The sequence below is a fragment of the Branchiostoma lanceolatum genome, chromosome 8 (assembly GCF_035083965.1).
Source record: "Branchiostoma lanceolatum isolate klBraLanc5 chromosome 8, klBraLanc5.hap2, whole genome shotgun sequence".
Classification (NCBI taxonomy): Eukaryota; Metazoa; Chordata; class Leptocardii; order Amphioxiformes; family Branchiostomatidae; genus Branchiostoma; species Branchiostoma lanceolatum.
The window spans coordinates 15,242,612-15,270,452 of NC_089729.1; the positions used below are offsets into that span (position 1 = coordinate 15,242,612).

At 39.3% G+C, this 27,841-nt stretch overlaps 2 protein-coding genes across 5 annotated transcripts; one reads left to right on the top strand and one right to left on the bottom strand.

The window, feature by feature from the left end:
* The first annotated feature begins 19 nt into the window (after nt 1-19).
* Nucleotides 20-5,968, top strand: LOC136440034 (inactive serine/threonine-protein kinase 19-like). Of its 2 annotated transcripts, XM_066435797.1 has the most exons (9): nt 20-222; nt 691-969; nt 2,373-2,508; nt 3,610-3,703; nt 4,093-4,194; nt 4,396-4,450; nt 4,549-4,637; nt 5,345-5,382; nt 5,506-5,968. In XM_066435797.1, the coding sequence occupies exons 2-9, from the start codon at nt 691-693 to the stop codon at nt 5,511-5,513; spliced, it is 801 nt and encodes a 266-aa protein (XP_066291894.1). In that variant the 5' UTR covers nt 20-222; the 3' UTR covers nt 5,514-5,968. The 2 variants fall into 2 exon arrangements, with proteins under 2 accessions (XP_066291894.1, XP_066291895.1); XM_066435798.1 differs by lacking the exon at nt 5,506-5,968 and having other exon boundaries at nt 26-148; nt 5,345-5,477.
* Nucleotides 5,969-14,232: 8,264 nt separating this feature from the next.
* LOC136439654 (dual specificity mitogen-activated protein kinase kinase 4-like) lies at nt 14,233-27,610 on the bottom strand. Of its 3 annotated transcripts, none has more exons than XM_066435142.1 (13): nt 27,303-27,610; nt 25,017-25,125; nt 23,841-23,924; nt 22,795-22,852; nt 22,100-22,213; nt 21,516-21,635; nt 20,257-20,373; nt 19,871-19,922; nt 19,326-19,453; nt 18,986-19,063; nt 18,218-18,363; nt 17,888-17,933; nt 14,233-17,317 (listed from the first exon to the last, which is right to left on the bottom strand). In XM_066435142.1, the coding sequence occupies exons 1-13, from the start codon at nt 27,337-27,339 to the stop codon at nt 17,204-17,206; spliced, it is 1,203 nt and encodes a 400-aa protein (XP_066291239.1). In that variant the 5' UTR covers nt 27,340-27,610; the 3' UTR covers nt 14,233-17,203. The 3 variants fall into 3 exon arrangements, with proteins under 3 accessions (XP_066291239.1, XP_066291238.1, XP_066291240.1); XM_066435141.1 differs by having other exon boundaries at nt 25,017-25,128; XM_066435143.1 differs by lacking the exon at nt 23,841-23,924 and having other exon boundaries at nt 25,017-25,128; nt 27,303-27,609.
* Nucleotides 27,611-27,841: the final 231 nt, after the last annotated feature.

A 27,841-nucleotide genomic window follows, 5' to 3' on the forward strand; every position in this document is an offset into this window, starting at 1 on the left:
CCAATCAGAGAGTAGGATTTGAGTTGACCTTTGGTGACCTAAAATGGCGCTGTCGTCGTGATGTTTTTGGCACCGAATCGATCAATATTAATCTTGAACAGCTGTTAGCTTGCTGAATAAACGCTGGATATCGGCAGAAATAGAATGAGTAAGTTGCGTAAAGGGTTCACAAGCCAGCCAAGGTCACGTTTGCCTTGTTCGAGAGACTAGCAGGCAATTGAAGTAAGTCGGACAATTTCTCCCTGTTGTAAATCATGTCTTTAAAGTTTTGTTACAGTCTCACGAATGTAATCGAACAGTGAGGAGTTTTTGAAAATGTAGTAACAATGCAGTTTACTTGTATTTCATGGATACAGTATAAGACTAAGGATGATAAAATTAACTCTCAAAAGTAAATGCAACTAAGGTTGAAATGCAATGTGAGTTTTATTTTTATGCAGCTCTATTAACTAAAGTCATGAAAATACTTAGTATTGAGAACCCCAGACAGCTGGCTATATTTTAGTTTTACCAATATGTAACATTTTACAAGTCTTTTTTAAAGTATCTTCATCACTTACCAAATAGAGCATGATACATGTACATGTAGATGCCAAAGTCAGGGAACTTTTAACAGATATTTTGGGACAGCATTTAGTGTCTCTGTTAGTTTGTTTTTAAACAGCTGTAACTTGCTTTGTTCTTTAACAGATGATGAGCAAGCGCAAGGCTCTAATGCCTGACGTGTTCAAGCGGCGTAAGCGGGTTCGAGTAGGGGGCCTCGTAAGACCCACTCCTTCCAGTCCGCAGTGGGGGTCGGACAACGAAGAGCACATCAGCGCTGCCGCGCCCAGCGACACGAAGGCTGCCATGATGTACCTGTGCTCGCTGTTCCCCAAGCAGATGTACGAGGGAAGGATTCCTCCCATCATCATGAAGCATCAGCTGTACAGTGTGGTGAAGAATAAGACTCTGGTAGACAGACAGCTGGTATGTCCTGTCTATCTGTTTAAAAAAAAAACTGTTTTGTTTTACCCTTGGTCAATGGGGGCTGCCATCTTGGTTTGTTATGCCATGGGTAGGCCATCTTATTGCTTGTTGTTGGCCATGATAGAAACTTATCAGCAGTCAAGTTGTCAGTGTTTTGGTTTAGGGCTGACGTCATAGTTGCGTTGCGCAGTGGAGTGCAAAAAATGGGAACACAACTATAGTCCGTACACTAAACCTTTGAAAACCCTTCTTTTTCTCAAAAAGTTTGGTCCATTTTGGAGACTTTGGGGTTAGAAGGAATAGGTAGGGTCTAATCTTTCCCATTTTGGTCAAAATTTGTTCGTTTCAGTAGTTAAGTTGGCGTAAGGTAAAATATTAGTGGTTTGGTTTCACATGCCCTGAGTGGACTGTTCCAGCCAGCGTAGGTCAAAGTTGAGGGCTGCTTTCTTCTGTCAGCTGTTCCGAGTGATTGAGCTGGTCAATTATCTGTTTTCTTTGCATGATTCTAAAGTAGACAGTTGTGGCTTTCTGGTGCATAACAATTTTTTGGGCTTGCAATTTGTCAGTATGTACTTTTCTGAGCCCTTATTTCATGGCTTCCTATGCACAAGTCTGACTCTGGTATCTGCCCTCAACACTCATCAGTCAATGGGGGCCGCCATCTTGCAATTGGTTTGTGTTCTCATGGGTATACCATCTTCTTTGTTGTTGTTGTTTTTGGCCATGATAGAAGCCCATCAGTGGATAAGTTGTCAACCAGGCCACACCAATTCATTTACTTGGCCCCCAGACAGTTCCAAAGAAAAGATTTTAGAATAAGAACATATAAACACATATATAAATAAAGATCTAGTAAGAGGATAAGATGAAAACAAGGGGCTGATGTACATGTGTTTCTTTAGTTTAAACAATGCGAGTTATGAACTTGAATCTGACTGTATACACACTCTTCAGACTCTATAGTTATTATCTCCATGAAAAATGGAGATATAGTTTTTGGTGTGTCTGTCTGTCTGTTTGTCTGTCTGTTTGTGTTTCCGCACTAATCTAGTCAGCATAACTCAAGAACCTCTTGATGGATTACAATGATATTTGGTATGTAGGCAGGTGTTGTGAAGCCGAAGTTCAAGTCGATTTTGGGCCCCCTGGTATGTGACCTTGGTACTGCAGCAGAACTTCCGTTTTTGTATCTTTTGACCTGGACGTGCTACTAGTATGGTCTTGGTCATTTGCATAAACAGGATAGTTCATGGAGATATGAGGTCTACGAACTCTTGTTTAATCTTGATCTTTGACTAAAACATCATTTTTAAGATCTGAGAACCAGAAAATCAAATTGATGTGGCCATTTGATACATAAATTTTTTTTTGGTTCCCCACATTGATAACTGTTGTTTATCTAGAATGACCTGAGAAATGCACATGAAGTGAAGATGATGAAGTTAGGGAATGAAGTGGATGAGTACTGCCTGGTCTTCACTGAGGACTACAAGAACCACATCACAACGTTTTATGGACATGAGCTCTCCAAAACTGTTGGTTAGTTTTGTTTTTGTTTTTTTCTCTATCTTCATATAGAACAAGTAGGGAAGCTTTGTACCCCGTATCTGCATGAAGTATTGCAGCCATGTGAAACAGATTATAGCATGGTCTCTATGGAAGGTCAGTGGCACATGCCATTAATTATAGGGGTGCAATTACAATATTGTATTGACGATAAAAGTACTTACGGTGTAACAAAGACAATGTGCATCACCACGCCTAACCAGGCAAACGATATGCTAAGTTACACACCAATGCGACAACAGGATCGTGAGTTCTAGCTGCGAACGCGCAAACAAAAACATTTCCAATACTCCCAGAAGGAGGTCATCCTCCTTCCCAGAGTAATAAGCTTGAACTAGGCCGTGTTGTGATATACATAAAACAACTTTTATAACTCACTGTGTGTATTACATGCAATGACATTGATCAAAACGTGATGAGGAATACGTCAAACTTCGTTATACCAAAAACTGTCCGAAAGCAACCAGTCAGTGATAAGATATAGCCAATAATCCATGAGCTACATGGAAGACTGTACCTTCCAGTTTCAATCAACCACACTTTTTCCCTCTCAACCAATGAGGAGGGCCTGTATATGTAATTATAATCTGGGACACAGTTTATTCTTCTGATTTTCCTGTTATCTATTTAGATACGCTAATTATTATGAATGGGGGAGTTGATCACAAAAAACATGATTTTAGATCATTTTGTGAATAGTTTTATTATGTTGGGAAGTCACTTGTTAACCAAGTTCTTTTATGTAGCCTAGATTTTTTATCTATTGTAAGCTGATGTTATGGTGACTGTCTATCAACTTCTTCAGGACGATAATGATGACTGGTTCTACTTTGCACTGCAGCTAGATGGCGCTGCTGCAATGCAAAGAATGCAATCCCAAACGTTATGAGGGGGAATATAAACTCAGTCACATTTGGGACCACATTCTTTACACTGCAACAGATACAGCTATAGCTGCAGTATTGTCCTGATGACAGACAGTACGAAATGTTGCCTTAGGCAAAAACACTTGGTTGTATATAGATAACATCCATTCATCCATGATGATTTTATTTTCTGTTTCTGTCAACACAGAGCGGTTCCTAAAAGACGTGGTGAGCAGGACCAATGAGATGTGTGTGACCCAACAGATCATGACGGACCACAACTTCACTGATGTAGAGATCACGTGGGTATTTTGGCTACACCTCAGGGGTGGAGACAATTGATTTCCTTATTCTTTAGACTATGATATGTATCATTCTTCTATGCAGAGCCTCGCTCGCAGCCTATACAATATACCTTGGGGAGAGCTCTGCTAAGCCGGGCTGAGGTTTTTGCTTTTGTGTGTGTGGCCTCTAACCAGACTCCAATCAGAGAATTGCCTAAATTTTTTCTTCAGGTAAAGTTGATTCTCAGATTGGCTAACAGCTGGTTAGGGGCCAAGGTATATTGCACAGGCCGCGAGTGAAGCTCTGCATAGGGGAATAATGTATATCAGCCATTTGTTTATTCTTTTATCTTGATTATTGGCCATGCCTCTGGGGTAGAGACCTTACAGTTCATCTTCTGTTGTAGACAACTGGTGAATGCTGGTGTGTTGACGGTCCGTGACTTGGGGAGCTGGTGGCTCGCCATTCCAGGGGCGGGGCTCTTTGTCAAACACTTCACAAAAGGCAAGTCTTTAATTTTTTGGTCAAAAACATTTACAGGTGTGCCTATTCATGGCTAAAATGATTACCAATTCCACTAGGGGGCATTATTGCAGTATTTTGTACTTAAGCTTCAATGACAAAAACAAATTGTAAATCAAATACATTCAGTCTGTTTTCTGGTTGCTACTCTGTCCCTAACATGTTTCATTCAAACAATCCCAGGCAGAAAAGCAGTTCTGGCTTCCATAAGAAAAAGCAAGTACAAAGAGATCCTGAAACAGGTAAAATGTTCAGTCATTCCATTGCCTGCATTTCTTTAATTTTCTGTTTAGCTAGCATAAAATGTTGAGAATAACTTTGTTGCTCTTGTTCACTTTAGGAATTGGAGTCCAGAAAGATGACTGCCTCCGTAAAACTAGGGATGTCTTATCATATCCACGATATCATTGGTGGTGACCTGGTCACATGGTATGTCTTGAGACAACAATAATATAGCACTTATAAACTAAGGACCTATCACTTTCGATTGTTTTGTTTGAGAAATACCCGGCAACTTTCATTCTTATTGTTACATATTGTGCAGTCATCATCTACTCCTTTGTTGGATACTGTAAACACGTTTACTTTTGTGATAGTTTTGTGTTGGGAGGGGAAAGATTTTTGTGGTGTAGGAAGTTTGTTGGGTGCAATAGCCTAGTTGGTAGAGTGTTCGCCTTGTACACGGTAGGTCGTGAGTTCGAACCTGGCCGGGTCATACCAAAGACTTAACAAATGGTACATACTGCTTTCTCTGCTTAGCACTCAGCATTGGGGAAAGAGCATGGTAGTTAAACACACACATCACTACCAGTGGATCAGCCCCCTGCTGTAGTGACTTGCACAAATCTGTGTGGCCCGAGGGCTATAGAAATGGAGATGGGCACCGCCCTAGAAGTCTTTTCAGGACGCCCGGGTCACTTTATCTTTGACTTTAATGAAGTTTGTGATTGAAACAATTCTGCAGTACGGTAGAATGGCAAAACACATGTTTGCGGTGTTATGATTTTGTGGTGAAAAACAAAACCAATGGGAACATTTCAAGATTGACCATAGTCTATCACACTACAAAGGCTAAGCTATTAATTGTGTGATGGTATCATCAACATGAATTTACCGAAAGTCTTTTGCCTTTACAGCATTGAGACTACATCAGGAGAGCTACTGAGACTGAAGGATGACTGATCTTTATTTGTTTATTCATTTGGCATCACGTACATTGTATTTACATGCCAGGGTTGCCCAACTAGCTTAAGCTATTACAAAGGGCAACCCTGGCATGTAACTGATGACATCAGGCATGACTGATGACTTCAGATAATGACCACTGTTGTTGTTATGTCATTGACATTGTAACAACATGATATGATGTACCTGAGAATATCAATTCATAATGCTGCAGAAGATCAAAAAAGAAATTATTTTCAACAAATTGTGAATTCTATGAGAGCCTAGGTCCTCCAGCAACATTGTTCAGTATTTTGAAGCGCTCTTCCATTGGTTTTGGTCCTGTACAACTTCTCCTTTGTCCATCATTTTGTGTAAATTTTACTAGTGTGGTGCATGTTCTGTTCTATTCTATTCCATTGCTTTAATCTTGTGATAATGTCTATAGCTATAATCTACATGTTTGTAGCATTTGCTGGAATTACTTAAAGGGATCATTCCAAAAGCTTATTGGTTTAAGGTTCCAACTTAAATAACAATATTATCACTCTTATGAGTGGCTAATTACTCTGTAAATAAAGACTGTCTCTAAAACACTCTGTGTCTGTGTTCAATGCAATGCAATGATATTTCAAGTGTGTAAACGTCTTGACAAAATACAACTGTACAACCATGTCCATCGCACACATTACATTGTCGTGAACATGCCATCCTCGGTTTTCCTGACTTTTGGCCATGTGCCAACGTCTACTTCCTGCCAGCTTGTGGAAGAAATTTGAACGCAGGACAGCTCAACCTTTGCATCCTGCCAGTTTCCTGTTACAACGCAGCAAGGGAACAAACTTGGACCCGGACCGGTGAGAACAAACCCGAACACACACCAAGACAAACTAGAGTTCCACGACCCCATATCTTTGCCAAATGATGTTAACCTTTTTGACTGACGGATTCTAAAGGTGACATTGTCATCTTATAAAAGGCTATTCTTCATATTTCATCATAATGTTAAATCATCTTAACTAGTGTAACGATAATACGTTGAACAAATACTTAGTGTTTTTATATGATTTTGCCTTCATTATGAAATCTAAGTGGTCAGGAAAGTTGAACAAATGACTAAGCACACAAAAGTATGATATACCGAACAATGTGCGGATGTCATCCATATACTCGACGAATGAAAATTGCCTAATAACGTTCTTTCAGCAGGAGGTAAGTTGTCTTGTTCAAGAAGACTGTGTAAGAAAAACTTAGCCCATTAAGTGGCTCCCCCCGGCGCCCAAGGTTATATTGCACCGGCAGGTGATCCACACACCTTACAGCATTTCTGAAAGGATAATTGGATTTATTGAAACATAAATCATTGCATTTGTTCAACGTCCTCTTGTTTCACAAAATATTCTTCAACTTTGGATTTTGAGCCCTTAAGAAAGTGGCAATTTACTGCAATGAACGCTTGACCACTTCCGTTTGCGAAGAAAACATCAATTTTTACATAATGCCCCTTTGTATATGGCGAAATGTCTTACTTATAGCTTAGATATCGCAGTTCTTGGTTTAAATGGTCGTATTTTCAAAATCAAGTTCAATTAAGCCATAATATCTCAAACCACTTTTGGAGTCTTTCTCAATTTCCCCATTCCCGAAAACAGCGAAATTTGGCAATTTGTTGCTTTTGCCGATACGGCCGGAAGCGGTACTGCAGGTTAGGCTCCAATAGGGTATACACTCCTATCTTGCAAATTGTATACAAAACAGTAGGCTGAAATCCAGTGAGCACTCTAACAAACAGGTCTTGAAGTCTTCACAGACATTAGAGATGACCTGTAGGGCTTTTAAAACACGCGTTCCCATGGAAATGATCGATTTTGAGGTGCTGGGTTGTTGCTCATGTCACATCCGTCGAAGCGCCGCATATATTCATGTATACATCAAGTCTTGTCCGTAATTAGTAATTCTAGAATATCTACAGACATCATTTGCTTTCCCTTGTGGACATTGACCTTTTTGATACTCAAATTCACCAATTTCTGGACACTATATCACAAAACGATATAACAAGGGCATACGCCGCATACCTATAAAATAACCGTTTTGCTGCATAGACAGGTTCACTGAAAAGGCTGTACAAATTTGTAGCAGTCTGGAATCGTAGATTAAACTTACTTTGAAGGATCTACGTCCTTCCCTCTGTTATAAAGAGGTGATTTCAGGCAACATAATGTTGTAAGGCATACAGCACAGTGTATTCAGTAAACCAGTTTATGTAACATGCCTATACATATATGTATGACATGTACGTCCTTGTTATTTATTCCATTGTCTGGTGTCGAGATCTTTAACATATATGTACGCGAAAAGTTCAGTAAAAGGTTAAAATCTTCAAAGGAAAGTGAATGAAGACCACATAATCATGCTTAAATTACTAATTACGGACAAGACTTGATGTGTACATGAATGTAGGTGGCGCTTCGATGGGAGTGACAAGAGCTCCACCCCGGACTTTAAAATTGATTCTTTCTATGCCAATGCATGGTTTAGAAAGTCTTAGAAGTCATTCTTAATGCATGTGAAGTCTTCCAGGCCTGTTGGCAGAGTGTTCACCGGCTTTCAGTCTAATGCCTTAAAGGCACCCAGAGCATTTTATTAGACTTGAAAACTGGAAATATTCTAGTAGGCGTAATCTTTTTGAAATTGAAATTTAATGCCATTGTTTACCACATTTGCGTTCGGATTTCTTTTCAAACGTGCACAAAAATGGAACAAAAATAATCTACGTGGTGATCTTTTAATTTCACGCGCCTACTGTAAATACTGTAGATACCATGGCCCCACCCACCTCCGTCAAAACGTAGACATGCAAAATAAGAACATAAAAATGCAAATATTTGCAGTCACTCTCTCATTGGTCGAAACGATAATTGTGATGGACAGTCAGGATCCGTCTATTAGGGCTTGGATTTCTATCAGTTCTCACCACACAACGACATCGTATCTTTGCTCATTCTGATTTCGACATATAATGGTAAAGTGTTATTGAAACTTACTATGTGTAGAAATGACAAGAAATTGGAGTTTTTTCATTCAAGTTTCAAGCCTCATAAAATGCTCTGGATGCCTTTAAATATCTTCACATTTTATATGATGGGAGTATATACCCTATAGGAGCCTAATCTGCAGTACCGCTCCCGGCCGTATCTAGAAAAGTGGTAAAGGAGGCCGTCAAATTGCCAAATTTAGCTCTTTTCGGGAATGCTGGAATTGCGGAAGGCTCGCAAAGGGGTTATAAGTTGTAAGGCTTACTTGACCTTGAACTTGAAACTGTGACCATGTAAAAGCAAGAATTACAATATTTAAGAGATTTTGCCAACAAAGCAATGAGATATTGGGTTATAAATGATGTTCTCTTTGTGTTTTACCAATGGTGATAAATTTCCCGTATACTGCAACTTTCTGAAGGGCTATACATTATAATTTCAGTCGCATTTAGTATAACGATAACACGTTGAACAAATAAAACAGTGTTTCTGTCGGATTATCAAGGAATTTATCCAATTTTATACCGTAAGATGTCTGAATTACTTAACTTAATAGTGCAACGGTGACTGCTATGGTAGTTATTAGCATAATGTATTCATCTAGATATGGTTAGTTAGCCAATGTATGGTGTTGTTTGATCGGGAAAATACATTTCATACGTTATGCATTGTTCTTTATGGTGTACTGGTGCCAGAAATAGTTTATCAAAATCAAGTTCAGCGGCTCTTGTCGCTAAAATGCTGATGTTGCACACTAATATTTGCTTTATGTAATAAAGGAGACACCATATCAGACCACAAACGAAACTTACATGGGTCTTAAAGAGATCTAATCCGGACTTCAAGCATAATGGTTCATGGAATGATACAAATGTAGTTATATGTCATGGATACCGAGAGTTAAAAACGGGTATGAGCCTGAGTTAAAGATCGGTATTGTGTTTAAGGAAGCGGCGTAGCAAATTAAATGCTATATTCCTCTATCGGAGATGTATTTTAAACCCATGAAGGGAAGAATAGAAAATACACAGAAATTAACTTGATAACCTTTGTCTTGTGTAGTATTTGACATTAATCTACGTTTGTCTCTCAAGAAAATTCACTAGCCTGGAATCCATCCTGTCCTAATTATTGTTCAGTCCTCTAATCGTTTCGAAGACTTTCTGGCAGAGAAGCATCAAAGCTAGACTAGTGTTGGTGCCAGGGTACAATTTACACCGCTGCAAATTTCTACACTACTTGTATTTCTATCTGTCTCTTTCACTTGTGGTCTAGACACCAAAAAGAACAAATGGGTAAATTATGTTGATGTACACATGGGATTATGATTAGGACCGATTTTCTATGGCAAACTGAGATATTGTTTTTGAGCCTCCATAAGGTACGATACTTGAAATGAATATACGCACAAGTTCACATTACACGTTTATTATCATATATTCATATGTGAAAGTTTGATAACAGATATGTATACTTTTCTTGATCTCTGATCCTTTCTTCTATGACATGAAAACATACATTACATTCCTTTAAAATAGACTCTGTGCATATATGTATAACTCGATAAAGAATGCACAGTGTCCGTGATTATTCAAATCAGCAATATGAGCTCTTACAGTGTCAGAACATCTGCATCCGGTTACGGCTGATTTCCTACAGCGTACCCGAGAAATGTCAAGAACTGCAAATGGCGAGAACATGTGCTCGTCCAAAAATAGAAATTAGAATGGAACGTGCGAGATGTCTAGCTGCACAGTCTAATACCACATTTGAAATGTATGACAAAACGAATGAGAAATCAGAGAAAACGTTCAGGAATATATCTAAATGTGAAAATGTTATATATTTCAGGTAGAAATTGCAACCCCTAAGAGAGCCTAATTTCAGATCATTCAAAACCGGAAGTGAGAAAAAGGCCTGTATCTTGCTAACTGAGAGACTTCCACTCGAAAATTTCGGCTTTTTGGGAATGGCGAAACGAGAAAGGCTCGTAAAGGGGTTGAAAATCCATATAAAGTTTTGTTACTTTAATCGCCATGGTGCCATAATTGGAGTGTGTATGTGTCGAAAATGTGTAATCACTAGATTGAACGAAATCCAATGAAAAGGTAAAGCCTACAATGTTAACCAAAGTAAAATAGGTATCCACTTTAGGTTTGTTTTTTTCTTCTGTTCAATTGAAGAGACATAAAAGATACATGTATAAAAAGCGTGTCTTGTTGCATGCTGTATGTTAAAACTTTCATGAACAATTCTGCACTTGCCAATCTTTTCAACTTCTATATCAAAGATCTTGCAAAGATTCAGTCTTGAGCATTTCATAGTGATGGACAGGTTTGCTGCACATCTTCTTCCAGTCGCTGGGCGGCGTCATTCCTAATCTCGTCATAGCACCTGCTTCATTCCAAGATTCTACCGGCAGTAGAAGTTTGGGGCCATTCCACCTCGATCGTGTTTCTTTTGGCTTCTAAGCCTTTCTCCTCCGTGTGTATATCTGAAAATACATTTGATCGAAACATACATACATATAAACATGTTATCGTTCATATAAGCCCGCTTTCAAACTCCTCTTCTAGCCTGTTAGGGTGTTCAATTGCCTTGTAAAAGGCTAATAAGCGGAAAAATTCAAGCAATTTCGAGTAAGCAACTCCCTGCGGCACAAGGACGCCACTATTACTTAGCGGAATGAAGTAGAACTGCAACTAAACCTGTCAAGGCAGCAGAACACAGTTTTTTCGCCTTTGGGAATTTCTATAGTTAAGGACCACAACATGACCGACATCGATACCGATGAAATTACAGTAGCGTACCCTAAAATATAATTAATATACTGAATTCGAGGGTACAATCGATAAGATAACAGTAAACGAAAAAAAAAGGTTATGGTTCTGTTACATTTTGACGCCCTCTGCCTACTCACCCCAGCGGTCAGCTGTAAAGGTCCGCCCATTTGTACGCCAACGAACCAAACTTCATAATCTTATTCGTACGATCCAAGAGCCGGCTTGCTGTACTACTGTACACATGGTACAATAAAAATGATGTCTCACTGGCTTTCACGGTAATTTCTTTACACACTGTTCAAAGATTTCGGACGTACTATTTTCTTTACCGCTCAGGTGCGGATACATGCTGTGTTGTCCGGTCTCAGGGTAATGTGAATGCTGGTTGGTTTTCTTGATACACATACGGATAATACTCACAATATTACCGCACATCACACACTGTTGTATACTGATTGGTCAATGTAAACATTTTGACCAATCAATGTGCAGCTATTGCATTTTGGCGCCCTCTGCCTATTCACCTTAGCAGTGAGCTGTAAAGGTCCGCCCATTGTACGCCGACTAACCAAACTTCATAATCTTATTCGTACGATCCAAGAGCCGACTTATTGTACTACCGTACAGTAAAGATAATGCCTCGCTAGCTTTCACGGTAATTTTTTTACAAACTGTTCAAAGATTTCGGACGTACTATTTCTTATACCGCTCGGTCGCGGAGATATACTGTGCTGTTCGGTCTCAGGGTAATGTGAATGTTGATTGGTTCTCTTGATATACATACGGATAATACTCACGATATTACCGCACATCATATATTGTTGTATGCTGATTGGTCAATGTAAACTTTTTGACCAATCAATGCGAAGCTATTACATTTTGGCGCCCTCTGCCTTCTCACCCCAGCAGTGAGCTGTAAAGGTCCGCCCATTTGTACGCCGACTAACCAAACTTCATAATTCTATTCGTACGATCCAAGAGCCGACTTATTGTACTACCGTACAGTAAATATGATACCTCGCTGGCTTTCACAGTATTTTTTTTACAAACTGTTCAAAGATTTCGGACGTACTATTTCTTATACCGCTCAGTCGCGGATACATACTGTGTTGTTCGGTCTCAGGGTAATGTGAATGCTGATTGGTTCTCTTGATATACATTACGGATAATACTCACGAGTGATATTACCGCACATCAGACACTGTTGTATGCTGATTGGTCCATGTACAATTTTTTGACCAATCAATGTGTAGCAATCATGAAGCTTTAGTCAACCTGTGGCATTTATATCATTGACTGCTAGGGGTCGCTCTTAAATATCTAATGTAAAATCGTATTGCCGACATTACTTATGTGCCATTCTTTCGTAATCCGCATAGTAGCGCCCTTGACACGCAGAGAGTAAGGGTGACGAGTGTCCGATTGCAGCCAATGTGTTGTTTTCTATTGTTGAGCGGAGAGAAGTTGTGAAACTATGCAATAAAGGTAACTTTGGTGGCATAAAAAGGCTTTTATGGCTTCTAATCTTACTACTTAACTAAGGAAAGGTTGCCTGGCGTCATGCAAATCATTGAAATCGCCTTGACTTGCCATGAACGTAGTGTTGATCCCAGCCGATGCGTCTCTGTGTGTGTTGAACCGTAGATAATCCCATTTATCATTCAAGAATCAACCAAAAGACAATTGATTGACTTATTATTGATAAGTATGATCGAAAGTACCCTGGCCTGCTCATACGTACTCGCCCTGCTGCTGATTCGACATCTAGCTGCAAACAGAGGCAGGCCGTCGGTTTCTAGCAGTCGTTGCCCCCCTCCCCCCAAACAAAACGGTAACTAGTGTGCTGATATATGTTATAACTGGTCATGAAAAAATATTGAAAGTGATGATGAAATGGTACAGTCAACAGAATAGAATAAATCTTTATTCAATATCATACACATTTTGAAAGACATAGTACATGTGACTTATCCATACGGTCCTAGGTAATACCTAGTAGTGGTGCAGGTTTATTTGGTGCAGTGTACTCTCAAAGCAGAGGAGTGGGTCCGGCTGGTTTTTGACGTGTTTTTATGTGTTTTTGTCAGGCTTTCTGTTTTGTCCCCTTTTTGTTATGTCGCCAACCGTGTTTTGGACAAAAATGCCTAAACTGAACACGTTAAAAACCAACCGGACCCACACCTCTGCTTGGAGTGTAGTGAGACTGCCCCATCTGTTTATTTATCCTGATTTGCATGCTTGGTCATTGACTGTGTAAAGCACCATCTGAGCTCTCTACATACCAAACATCACGATGATCTGTCGACCCCTTCTCAAGTTATTCATGTCCGAAGGTCAAAACAAAAACACCCACTGCAGTTCCAAACAAGACGCTAGGAGGCCCAAACTTCACAACTTACTTCCTGTGGCATGAACTATCTACCACAGAAAAATCATGACCATAGCACTTTCAGAAAATATGCCCCAAAATTTTGAAGCTCCGCTGCAGTGCCTTAGGTACCCGCTAGAAGGTTCATTATCGAACTTGACCTTCCTTTCTGTAAACCCTACCCATCCACTCAATATCAACCATGAACAGCTTCTCGAGTTATGCTGGCGACATACAAATACACATCCACACAAAGACAGCTGCAGTACCGATGGAAAATGCCAAGGGAATCATTTTTGAACTTGACCTCCGTTTCCACATCATCTGCACACCTACAGAAAATCATGATGATCCATCAACGCTTCCGTCACTTTTCTTGCCTACATAGAAACACACAAAAATTAAAAGTCTGCTGCAGTACTGTTGAAAAACTTAAGGATAGCCATTTTCGAACTTGACCTTCCTTTGCACAACCACTACACACCTACCAAAAATCATAAAGATTCATCAAAGCTTTCTTGAGTTATGCTCTTGACATACATACAGACCCACCCAACAGCTGGCTCCACCAAAAACATAATCTTCTCCGAGTACTAGTACTCGGGGAAGATAACAAACAAACCGAACACAATACCTCCGTTTTCACGGAGGTAATAAAGAAAACAAGCATATGGGAAAGGTCAATCTTTTTTATTTTGTTTCTGATTGTATGATATAATACATATACACAAGCTACCTCCTTGCCTAAACCCACCGCTGGTAATATTTTACACCATATATACATATTTGTATTTAGATACATATCACAGGACCCTGTGCTTATAAAGTGCACAAGTATTATTATCATTGTCAGCTTCCTGAGTAGAATACAACATGGTGCAAAGACCATGATAAGGGGGTCTAGTTCAAAAAGCCGGGGTTCAACAAATGTAGGCTGACAAGCTAAATAACATTTCAAGGTGGAATAAATGTGTATTACATGTACGAACATCAGCCCACTTACAAAACAAGTGTTGTGACAACACTTTGGTGTACAGACTATTCCATCTAAACATTTCAAGTGGGGGAATCAGGATTTCTTAAACCTGTCAATTTTCATCTACAAGCCTATATCATCAAATTGTTCTTGACCGCCTACTTTCAGATTTGAGAGAGACCCCCCTCCAAAAAAAGAAATAGAATAATCCTAAATTGAACAAGCCTCTAAACTCTATTTACACCATTCAACATCTTGTCTCATTTTCATGTAGGTCAAAGGATAAGTAGTTGACAATAAGCCGATTCACAGTTTGAACTGCACATGTGCAGTAAGATGTATTATGGGTAATAAGTCAAAGGTTACTGTCCCTAACTTGCGAACAGTTCTTGTCTAGACCATGCTTCACACCATGTCCAGATGTTTTCTTTCTATCTAAGGAAACTTCAACTTTGACATATTACCCACAATGCATCTTGCTGCACATGTGCAGTTCAAAATGTGAATTGGCTTATAAAGAAGTGTATGGGCCAAACTTGAAGCAGTAACAATTTTTTGCTCTATCCTTCCACTTCTAGCAAACTGTCAGCATACGGTCGTGAACAAACTTGCTTGACAGTGTGTGTTTGGAAGACTCCCTTGAGATATACAATGTAAATAAAAGGTGTTTCCTTTAAAATACAGCTGACAAAATTTTCAGGCAACTATAAAGGACAGAAACAGACGACCCTGGGTCCCTCCAGGCCAATTCATTCCGGCATAAATTACAATTGCAGCAGCCAATCATAAAATCAGGACCCCTTCTGTAAAACTATAATAAAAGCGATTTTTCAGACTTCTGTGTACATTATAGTTATTTGTCTAGCAACAGGGAAAGTTTTGTAGAAATATGGCATCTCCAGTTGGGTACATTTTTCATAGGTGTGTGTTTCAAAATACTTGTCTGGACCTCATAGACACAACATCTAGCAAGATGTTGCACACCTAAGAAGTTGAACAATATGACCATGAAAGAAAAGCGTTTTTCATACTAGTCAGAGAAAACACAGAAGTACATTTTAGATTTATGTAATGGGGAACAAAGTGGATACATGTGCATTGCACTTCTTTATACTGGTTGTGGAATGAATGCCACACAAGCTAAAACTGCATCCAATCGAAAACAGGGACTCTAATATATGTAGATAATCATTGGTCCTAGAAAAATACATCTACATGTACAGGACCACTAGGCTAGCATCTTCATCCTCCTTTTAAAACCTGCTGTAAAATCACCTCTAAAACTTGTACAAGTGGTACAGTCTATTTCAAAACCTTCACAAATGACATCCTATAGTAGATCATACCATTACTACCTCAGGGGAGTGTATCACTCAATAATCTTGGCTAATAGACACACCTGTCCAGTACATGTAAAAAAACAGCTGCCCTTTGTTTTCATACTTATTACATGCTGATTTTAGTATGCACCCCCTTCCATAGCCTGTCTAAATCATGTTACTTGTGGCCCCCAGACACTACATGTTTTTGTAATTAGGCCCTCTTAATACGGACCATTTTTATGTAAACGTCACACATTAACTGAAATATGGGCTTCATAATTTGGGTTGTTATACCGAGATTCCAAATCAAATGTTTCTGTTTATCTGTTTTTTGCAAGTTTCGACAGTGATTCCCACAATGGCCTCCTATTGGTAGTTAATTGGTAGTTCAAATGGTTCCAATGAGTTAGAGGTCTATGTCCACAAACTCGAAGCGAGAAAGGGACCGTTATGCCCTTGGACAGCAGGAGATTGTGTACCACAGACTACCCATTTTACTTTTTGTGCCCTTTTTATCTGAAAACAAATCTACATGCTAAATTTTGTCCTAAGTACATTGTTTATTGTAAAATTTGCATTAAGAGTTTATCATATAATCTATAAAGACGAAATTGGACGCTTCTTTTTCCCCCCACCAAATTGAATATAGAACCAAATGGACTTGGCTTAATAGATTATTTCTGAACAAGAGATACAGATTTTGGTCTGTTTCTACTATGTAAAAAAGATCAAACCACAATGTTGCCATTGCAAGCATTTAAGTCTTAATTCCCTAACAAAGGGTGTACCATAAAAACCCATATCCTATATGTCAACTTCTCACGGATCGTGACCATCCCTCCTAACGATAACTTTGGAAATGTCAAATCTTATTACAATCACCACTTTTCTCTACCCTTATCTTGACTCACAAATCTTAGTCTGTCACTGTCAGTAAAATTTAAACTGCAGAGCACACCAGGCTATTAGCTAGCAGGGCGTCAGCGCATCGTCTGGACGCCCTACACTAAGAAAACATGGAAATTAGATGCCCTCCTTTTGCAGGGGAAGCCCAGAGGACGACCTGTTTCCCTGGTAATTTCACATGCACATGCGTTTCCCCTACACTCTTACTGTTGTTATTTCCTCATACCAGAAACTGACATGCAAGGCTACCAGGTAATTAACCCATAGAGCGCATTGGGTAACTGTAGTTCCGGTTGGTCCCCCACCAAAGTTTTGGACACCCATTCTAATAAAACCTAGCTAAAAGCCTGGAGCTCACACCATGTATTAGGCTACACTAACCCCAAACTAAGAACCCTCTACCCTGTTGTCATCACCAAATGTTGTGGCCTGTAGAGTTCAGTAGGAGGAAAGGTCGGTGGGCAAGTGGGGGGGCATCTGGTCCAGGTGCTCCAGGACGAAAGACGCCACGTCGACGTCCTGGGTCTCGTACCTCTGGATGAACATGTGTTTCTATGGGTTGGACGAAGAAAAGGTTTCGTGAAGTTACACCACTGGAATCACCAGATACGCAAAGCATATTCTTTGACAGAAACTGTAAATTCATTTACTTAAATTTTTTTTTTCCGCGGAAGAAAGAAAAAAGACTTTTCGCTCTGTTTAAAATTTGCAGTTGAAACAGTTCAGTAGTACAGGAGGGCCTGCATGGGGGGTCCCGACAACGCTCTACGCTAAATTCGGAGGGCCAGCTACGTAATACGCTAAATTCAGAAAGCCTCCCTACGCTCTATGCTAAATTCAGAAAGCCCCCCCTACGCTCTACGCTAAATTATGGAGTGGTCGGCAACGCTCTACGTAAAATTAAAACGGCCGATTACGCTCTACGTAAAATTAAAACGGCCAATTACGCACTACGTAAAAGGGGCATGCAGGACCGCGTACAGTAGTCATACAAGGGAGACATAGATGTGGTAAGCACAAAATGAAACCGCCGCAAAGCCTAAGGATTTACATTTACAACTAAATGCTAAACTGGAAGATCAACATGAAAACAAAGTTTGTATAGGAATCATTGCAACTTACCAACAGTTCCTTATACTTCGGTCTCTGGGAGGCATCCTTGGTCAAACTGTGGAGGAAAATAGTGTAAGTATTTGATACAATTTTTTCAAATCTATTAGTGTGTATCATTCTAGCTTTTGTTTTCTTATTGGCTATGATATTACGTAAATATGCCTCATTCATGTTATACATTATGGAACTGCTAGACTTTTTACCTTTGTGATTACAGATGAAACAAGGTGTAGCCAAAAACGTTCGTGGAATTCTTAGAATATTTGTGGATCAATCTTAGTGCTATACTAACGGCTCTGCCTCTGAGGCATCGTCAAAAAGACCAGGCTGTGTACCCACCATATATTGACAAAGTTGATGAAGTCGGGGGAAAAGGTGTGTTCTTTAGGGTTGAGTTGCGGGGGGTCACCCTTGACGACTTGTGAGAGCTGGTCAAAAACACTGTTCCACTTCGGATACGGGAACTTTCCTGTGGCCAGCTCCATCTGGTAAAGATATTTTTTTTTAAATCGTATGAATAAATGAATGAAAATGGGCCTTGAGTTAGCTTTAACTTACGAAAAAGCTAACAAAAATGGGTCTTGACTTAGCTCAAAATGGATCTTGATCAGCTTAAGCTAACAATTTAAATAGCTATTCTTTTACTCTCAATAAAAAGTGCAGATAAATGAACTGACTCAGAGGAAATTCTACAAGCTATTTCTAAAGCGCCATCTTGTGATCTTAAGCCAAGCTGCATGAACCGAAATCTAAATACTATCTAATCAACCTGCAGCTGAACATGGGTTTATATTCTCAATAACAAGGACAGATAAATGTACTGAGGAAATTCTACATGCTCTTTCTGAAGCACCCTCTTGTGATCCCAAGCCAAACTGCATGAACCGAAATCTAAATACTTTCCAGTCAACCTACATGGGTCTATGTTCTAGAGGCAGTTTTAATTTCAATTTAAGCTATGAAACTTTTTGAAATTTAGTTATATGTATCCATGTTTGCTTTGTTCAGGATTTACAGTAGTGCTTACAAAAAGATGAAAGTGACAAAAATTCTCTGGAACAACAACCACTTAACAGTACTAGTAATACATGTATTTCCAATACTCACCAGTGTAATACCTAAACTCCACACATCTGACCTGATGTCGTACCCTTGTCTTGACGACATTGGGTCTATCCTCTCCGGCTGGAAAACAAAGTAAAAGCACAGTTTATAACTTCTACTCAAGCTGGGAGGCATAGAGTCTCAAGCTCTGTTATTATGTTTATGTTATCTAGTTATTTAAATGTTATCTAATTTTATGTAACAAATTTGTTTGGGGTTTTCCCCCAGGGCTCCTTTAAAACCGCCTGCTGGCGATAAGATTTCCCCTGGTGAAATAAAAATAAACAAACAAACAAGCTAGCAAAAATGTCAGCGCAGGGGAGAAAGTTTATGTAAAACTTACAGCCATGTAAGGTCTGCAGCCAGCGTCCCTGGTTTTGGCTATGGAGTCGACCAACTGGCCACTGATGCCGAAATCACACATTTTGATGTTCCCTTTCCTGTCAAGTAGGATGTTAGATGGCTTCACATCTGCAAAAAAAACCCACAAAAAAACAAATATTAGACCAATAATATCCTGTTGGAACATTGCATTACTTATGGTAGATGTATTGAAAAACAAAGGCACACACATTGTAGGGGGTGTCCCTGTGGTGTAGTGGTCTGCGCTTCTGTAACTAGCCACATCTGGTTCAAATTACTTGGACCAGAAGGCCCGGGTTCAAGCCCTGGGTAGGACAACTCTGGACAAGAGGCTTTACAAAGATGGTACATACTTCAGAAACAGTATGGAAATTAAACACTCCACTGCCAGTGGACTAGCCCCCTGCTGTAGTGATTGCACCAGTGTGGCCCAGGGCTATGAAACGGAGATGGGCACTGCCATATACACCTTATGGTGTGGGAGGATTAACTAACACATTGTAGAGTCCAAAGATGAGTACTTGCCTCTGTGGATGATGTTCAGTCTTGTCTTCAAATAATTTAAGGACTTCACAGTCTGAAAGTAATAACAAAGACAGTGTTTAGGGCAGACATCGAAAATCAATATAAAACAACGTGTGAAATTATCATAATATTAAGATAAACTAAGCTCATATCCATGGCACTCCTACAAATAACTACAGAATTGTAATCTATCCTTAATACGTTGATGAAGGTTAGACATCAAGGTAGTAAGATACGCCCAAAAAATAGTTACTCAAGCAACAGCTACTGGATAAAATTTTATCCAGTTGCTTGAGTAACTATTTTTGCCTAATCTATGCTTAGTTCTTGTCAGTATTCATAATTTATTATGCTACTCAATGTTATTAGGAATATTTGGGACTTACTGCCACAGTGACCATGCCCAGAATGTCCTCTGGCATGTATCTGTTCAGGCTGTAGATGTACTTGTAAAATTTGTCAAAGGATGTGTCCATGAGTTCCATACAGATCCAACAGTCACCCTGAAAAGAAAGCACCACTTAGAATAGGAATCAAACTAAAAAAAAAGATGATTCTATCGACAGGACATTGTAGACTGCTGTGCAAGATGGAAAAAAATATGTTGAACAATGGTGGTCCTTGAAAATCTGTTGCTGTTCACAGCATTTGACTTAAAATGTATTTGCTCCCAAGGTTCCAGTTCGGAATCGTTTTGACCCAATGGCCAAATAGATCCTAAAATAAGACGCAAATCCTAGGTTTTCTCGATAGTTTTGGCTCCCGATTTTTCGGCTATCACTATAGCAGTGTGTTATCTTTAATAATTCCTGAAATATACGATCTTCGTAGCGTTTTACGGTTTCCGAGTTTTGGTCGTCCGCGAAGACTTCCTGGTATTAGTGCGCAATGACAGTAACGCGGCCTTGTCGCCTGATTACCCGAATCGTGCGTTCTATGTGCGTTTTGCATGGTTTCGCACCATCGGGGATTGTGGAAAACGTATCCTCACGATTTTTTTCATTTTTCCTAATTGCACAGACAGAATGATGACCTTTATTCCCATATCAGTCATTATCCTAGGAAAACTTTTATTTTCCTTCCAGCGGCCTTGGAAGAATGCCCTAAAAGTAGCATTTTTTGGGAATAAAAATTGCTTCAAATGACAGTTTTCACCAAAAATGACGTTTCCACAGAGAATATCAAATTCATCTGTCGTTCGAAGGCAAGGCATCCCTATCCATCGGAAACATTGAATTGGCCGAAAAAGAATGTTTGGAAAAACGCTATTGCCTTTCTGGGAACGAGTCAGGTCGGCCCGAATTATTTTTAAAAACTCCGAACCGAGACCCAAGCTCCCGGTATACACTATTACTGTAACATCACTTCCTGTGCACACATGGTGCATCATTACTTCCTGTGAACATCATCAATTCTTGTGTACTTCTGTTACACCATCACCACTTTCTGTGCACATCTATTACATCATCAATCTCTGTGCACAAATGCTGAGCTACACAAAAAACTTTTCAAGTTACTCTGACTATTGTAGTAGAGTTGAGGAAAAACAAATCACAATTATTTGACAATGAGGTCCAACAATTAGAAGACAAAATAAAAAATAGCTTTTGGTAAGAAGTTAGTTAAGATTGCCACTAAGACACACCTCCTTGAAGAGCGCCCCAAAGAACTGTACGATGTAGGTGCAGTCGTTACTCCTCATGACCACATCCAGGTCCATCAGCAGCTGTTTCTGTTCACGCTCGTCTACTGTGGAGCGTATCCTCTGGAGGGGTCATGTCAGAGGTTAGAGGTCATGTCAAAGGTTAGAGATCAAAGTACTGCTAATGATACACTGAAAGTTACAAATATTCCAAATGATTGCAATTGCAGATGTGCACATGATGATTAAGTGGTATCCTGTCGGTATACAGTGTGTACTGCATTTTCTATGAGACTTGGCCTCATTGTTTTAAATTCAATGTAAAAACCATCTTCAGACAATAGTAATTCTTTGCATGTGCTATTGTCTATGATAAAAAACAATTAAAGGAAAATACTTTAAAACCATTCCCAAAAATGATCTAATTCCTTGTTCTTTGGTCCTAGGGCTTTCAAGACACACAAAACGTCCCAAAATGATCACAATAATTCCATAGAATTGAATTGACTCTCCTTTTTACAAATAATTTTCTTTTTAACCAAGAAAAACATGGTCTCCTTAGCAGAAGTACTGAAGGTTATTTTCACCTTGACAGCCATGGTTGTCTGACTCTGCTCATGGCACATCTTGTTGACGGAGCCAAATGCACCACGGCCGATTTCTCCCAGGTCTACCAGGTCGTCCGCTGTGAAGTCATAGATCTAGAAAAAGGCAATGAAAATGTGTAGAACTGTAGTAGGAGATCTAGTTACTATAGAACTTTAGTAGGAGATCTAGATAGTGTAAAACTGTAGTGCAATACTAGAGTCAGAGCCAGAGTCGAGCATGTAGCAAGGTTCACGTTGCGTAGGATTACTCTGTTTGGTGTTAGATAGCTAGAGTATCAGCACAAAGTATTTTAATTAGTTCTTGACAGTGACCGTATGTAGTTGTACGAGGCTGAGACGAATGTTACGCATGAAACAAAAATCAAGGATACATACTAGACTAGTTCTACACAAAACCAGCTTCATTCTAAATTAGAGGTTATTTATACCGTTTACAACAAAATCCTGACTAAACTGCCAAGTTAGCAGAAATGTGGACAAAACTGACCTTAGTTACTACATTGTTTCAAAGCAAATTGAACCGAACTGCTTAAATCTTAAACAGTATTATGTCTTAACTACCAAATATTTAGGTCAATTTCATTTGAAAGATATATCCATGTTAACAAGATGTTTGTAACAAAAATGTATGGGCAAACAGCATACAAGTGTTGTTGATAAAATATTATGCTCACCTTGTCCTTGATCTTGAGTTTTCCAGATTTATCCAAGCTTTCCGATCGAATTCTCTCTCTGAAATACAAGGAAAATATGGAGAAAAAAAAAATTATAACATAATAACCCTAACAAAAATACCAGATCTACCTACCAATTCCCTTCCTGGTATATGTGAAGGTTTCCCTTACAAAAGGAGTGAAATGACAACACCAATGACTGGGTGTGGACGGTGAAGCATGAGAAAATTAAACAGGTATGAATATCTTAAAAGCTATTATCAAATTAAACATTTAATCCTTGGACCTGAATGAAGAGCGTTGACAACATGACCTACATGTACTGAAGGTACGGGTTGTTTTTAACAATTATTTTGAATACAGCCTTTTTTTTTGCTTTTGGAAAATTTGCTGTGAAACAGATCTAGAACACATCAAATGTAAAAAGGACACTTATGATACAGTATCAACAAAAGCAAATCTCCCTATTACAAGAAACGAACAAAGACCAACTATTTCAATCCCAAAAAGTAAAACACCCTAAAAATCCAATAGACATAATTCACATGCTTAAAGTGTATGCACTGATGTCTTGACCAGATTCTTCCAGTCCGGCTAGATTGGTAGCTACAGCGCATGGCCAAGCTGTCCTCATGATCAGTTTTTACACACAGTTTTTATCTCATTATTTTTCTAGGTCACTCCTGACGCAAACCGAGGACATCAACGCACATCACAATGAATAACTAACCCACCATGCCCCTAATGAAATGCAAATGGCAACTAATTATTGACGCACAACTTATTCATTGCTTCGTGATCAACTGGGAGTAAGACAATAACGGCATTGGCATGCCCCACAACACAACGCTTACACATACATGATACTTAAACTAAAACCAATCTACACTGAACAGTTAACTTTATTCAAGACATGCATTCACATGCAATCTACATTACTGGGTGATGCTATTAAAACATTACCGCAGAAAAGAGGAACTGAAAACAATTGGTATTTTTTACAAGCCGTTAGTTGTGTGATACCGATTAATGCAAATTCTACGAACAATGAGTTTCGATCCATATTCCTCTTCCCGTCCTGTACACCGCCCCGCGGCGATGGGGTTGGGGGGCTCGACCTTTGACCCCATCTGTGTTAGACAGTGGCATGAGGATGACGCTGAAATCTTCAGTTATGTTTGAACAAGGCTCATCTTTTGAAACAAAATTTTCCCTGTTCTGTACAAATACTTTTGAAGTACTATCATTTATAAATCAAAAGACAAGGGCTCGTTAGCAAGTGGCTATTTACTAGACAATTTTTAATGGAAAATCAAATTAAACAACCATTTCTGTTATAAACTACATCATGTATCTACTTCTGGGGTAATACAGTTCTCACATAAGTCCTAAACCAACATAAAAAAGAACTGCTGTGCTGTCTATTTACACTGACCTGGTCTTATTCTAACATACATCTAGGTACTAGATGAACATAAGATCATAATTACATTTCTATGTAAATGAATTAGATCTATGGGTTTAGAAGCATTAGTGATAATCTATATTTGCAAATCAGTACTTCTGCGAAATCAAGTTAACTGATACTTGTTTACCATACTGTTTTCTATGCCTACTTACAAATAGGTGCCCTAGTATAACATAACACATAGAAAAGTTTCAAGAAAAAGATTTTAAAAATACATATTCATAACATATATAGTGACAGATGGTAGGAAAGCATAACTGACTCAGAGTTTTTTACCCAATAGGCATAACTCATCGGTCATCCTATTTACAATGGAGTGAATCATGAAACTGTTAAATGGCCAAAGCCAGGTTCAATTACTGATCACTCTAGATAAGTTAAAACGCATGAGACACCGCTAGATGTGATTCACTCCAGGTTAGTATTCCATACATCCATATATCAGCAGATTTTCAGGCGAAAACTATGCCCAATTTTCTTGTAAATCCCAAATTTGGTGACCTTCAAAGAAGTTGGCTCAAGGTCATTGACAACTTGCAATGCCAGCTTTATGAATACCATTTGCTGTTGGACCTTGAGTCCATCACAATGGGTGTACAGTACATACATGTAGCAGAGTATGATGAGGAAATAACAATCTGTGTGACTTACGTTTACCCCCTAAACTTGAATGGTATGAACCAGTTATGTCTATGAAACATTTGCTGCCGGACCAGTCTACTGTGTAACTTAGGGAGGTTCTGGATGTACTTACAGATGTGGAGGGTATGGACTGGTGCTGGTGGGACGGTGGAATGGATCCTCCTCTGGTTCAGGAGACTGGGGGCTCAAGTCGAATGACAACTTCAGACCTTTCCTCTTGGCTGCTTAGAAAAGAATATAAAGTTTTGTTATCATTCAGAATATATAGCATTTGATAAGGACAGTTTAAATCATGTGTGAAAAAGACATTGGAAATTTGCAAATCTGACAAATTTTTAGACAAGATCTCTACAAGTATGATTAAGTCTATGACAACTAAGAATAAATTCTAGTTATGTTAAACTTAAAGGGTTTTTCAGCATGATATTTCAAATAATGATATCTTTAAGCCTTACAGTTACAGTAAGTTGTACATCAACAAATTGAAAAGGCTCTATTTCAACCATTAATATGATGTAATATGATACAAACAATATTTAGTTCCTTGTGGTACAACGCAGGATGGTAGCATGGTTTGGATAAAAGAATATAAGCATAAACATAGATGTAAAAATATGCATGCATACATGAAAATCTCTCACTAGTATAGCCTTGAGAGTGCTGTGGCTTGGGTCCAAGGTTCATAATACAAACATACATGTGCTGAGGACGCATATTCCTCTGTCACATAATGAACTCTTGACAGCCTTTATACTATAGTATAGGACAACTCCTTAAAAGGATCAGTCTGAAATGTGACAAATCAGCAAGATGTCCTTCAACCTTTCCAAGTTGTGCAGTATGAGCTAAGTTCACAGAGGGTAGGCAGAGGCGAACGTGAATATGTACACGTACAAGATGTCAAGTTGAGATGTAGTCAAGAATTACACGTACGCTGGTGGCCAATGGCTATTGCTACTGTAACAGTACTATATCATGTACTAGTATGGCAGTCTACAGTGCTCAGGTTCAGACATACAACTAGACATTCATTGACATGTTGCATGCATGGGCATGACTGACGACGGTATACGGTCGTGCGACTTTCGTTGTGAGCGATTACCGCCATGCGACTATTTAGAAAGCCCCAAAATACCGTTGCATGAGGTGTCTTGACAATAACAGTCCCACGACTATTCAATCGCCGTCTATAGCCGGTCTAACTATTCTTTATATCTTGTGCAAGAGTCTAGATCTGCATTGGAGGGCGAGGGTTTGGTTGGCAGTGCATTACAATTCCGCAAAATTCTTGACAAGTTGTTTTAATGCATCACGGTAAATTCAGAAACGCCCCTAATACAAGTTCAACCACTCATCAACTATGCTTAACATCAAAGGACACTTAACATAATCATGATCAATATGAATTACGTACTAGTACTAGTAAAGACGAAGTAGTAAAGTTTAAATCATGCCTTATGGAAAAACGTTATTCTGGCCACCATGCAATGGTGAAAAGTTTTTGCTATGACACTGTTTAAACAGCAGATTGTAACTTCAAATAATTTGTGTGTGTGTCCGATTATGCTATTCTCAATATACATGTATGCAGCACTGACTGGAATGCTATTCAATGGTTACAAGGCAATATGGGTACCGGGGCGAAGTCAGCCATCTCTGATTGCCTTGTTTTTCCATTTTCCCAGTAACAAACAATGCCTTATATGGTTAAAATTTCAAATGTTAACCGTCCTAGTTTCCCAGAAGCCGTTATGTACTGAATGACCTGAGCTGAGGGCATGAGTCATTCCTCTGTCCCTTTCATGACGTGGAAGGGTGAGTCATATACTATATATACTTGTACACCGCACATGTGGTCCAGGTAAGGAAACTTTCAGGAGTAAACACACACACAGGAAGGGAGGGGTCTACTAAAGGCAGGATAGGTAAACAGCTTAAGGAAATCTAATTTCTTGTAATCATCTTTAACAGTGAAAAACGTCCCGCATTCGTATAACTATAAGCACTAAAATACTTGTAACATTGCAAGCACACAAAGGGAGATATTTGTGCCCGGGCTTTAGCTACAATAACACGAAATCAAGACAAGATACGGCGTCTTCACAGCTCTAGGTTGTTCGTGGATGTTTTCATGAGAAATATACTAAAAAGGTATGATAATATTTTCAAATATGAAGGAAGCGTTGAGGAAAAATATTTCTCCCGCTTTTTTTTTTTTCTTCACACCTGCCATTTTTATAGAGACTTTTGTAACTTCTGGCTGCGTTTGTTTTGGACATAATACGTCATAGAACACTAACAATAGTTATACAATGATCTATGTGGAGTGAGTAATACGGAACTACGCTGCTGGGCTCGTGACGATGGTTAGAACAAGGAGAAAACCGCAATTTCCTACCTGTCTGGCCGCCGGGAGACCGGGAGGCCATGATCATGCTCCTCCGTGCCAGGTACCGGAGACCCCCGGGAAACCACCCCCGAAAGAACACTTCTTCTCCAAAATATCGCAAAATTCCTTTGATTCCTGGCTTCCTTGACGTCTTGGCTATGTCTTGGAGTCGTGAAGTGTCGCTAGGAATGCGTCAAGGCGGTGTAAAACGGCGTTGTTCCGTGAGTAACCTGGGAATATTTCTGGCCGACACACAAGAACACGGGAAAATCCCCCAGGCCAAAAAATTCACTCCTGACGTCACGAGTCTACTGCGCCTGCGCAAGGGTCAGGTCAAATGTTTTCATTACTCCGATAATGTAACGTATGTCCGCTTATACTGTAGTATCAGTCACTACCAGACAAAAGAACTTGGTTGCTTCAATAGAAAGTAGTAAGAATTGGCCGAATAAAATTGAGATATTCCTGACCAAGGATGTGTAACTCAAGCCAGTTCATCTGGCAAATTATTCCCCATTCGGCCAATTTCTACTATCTTTCTCAGCAAC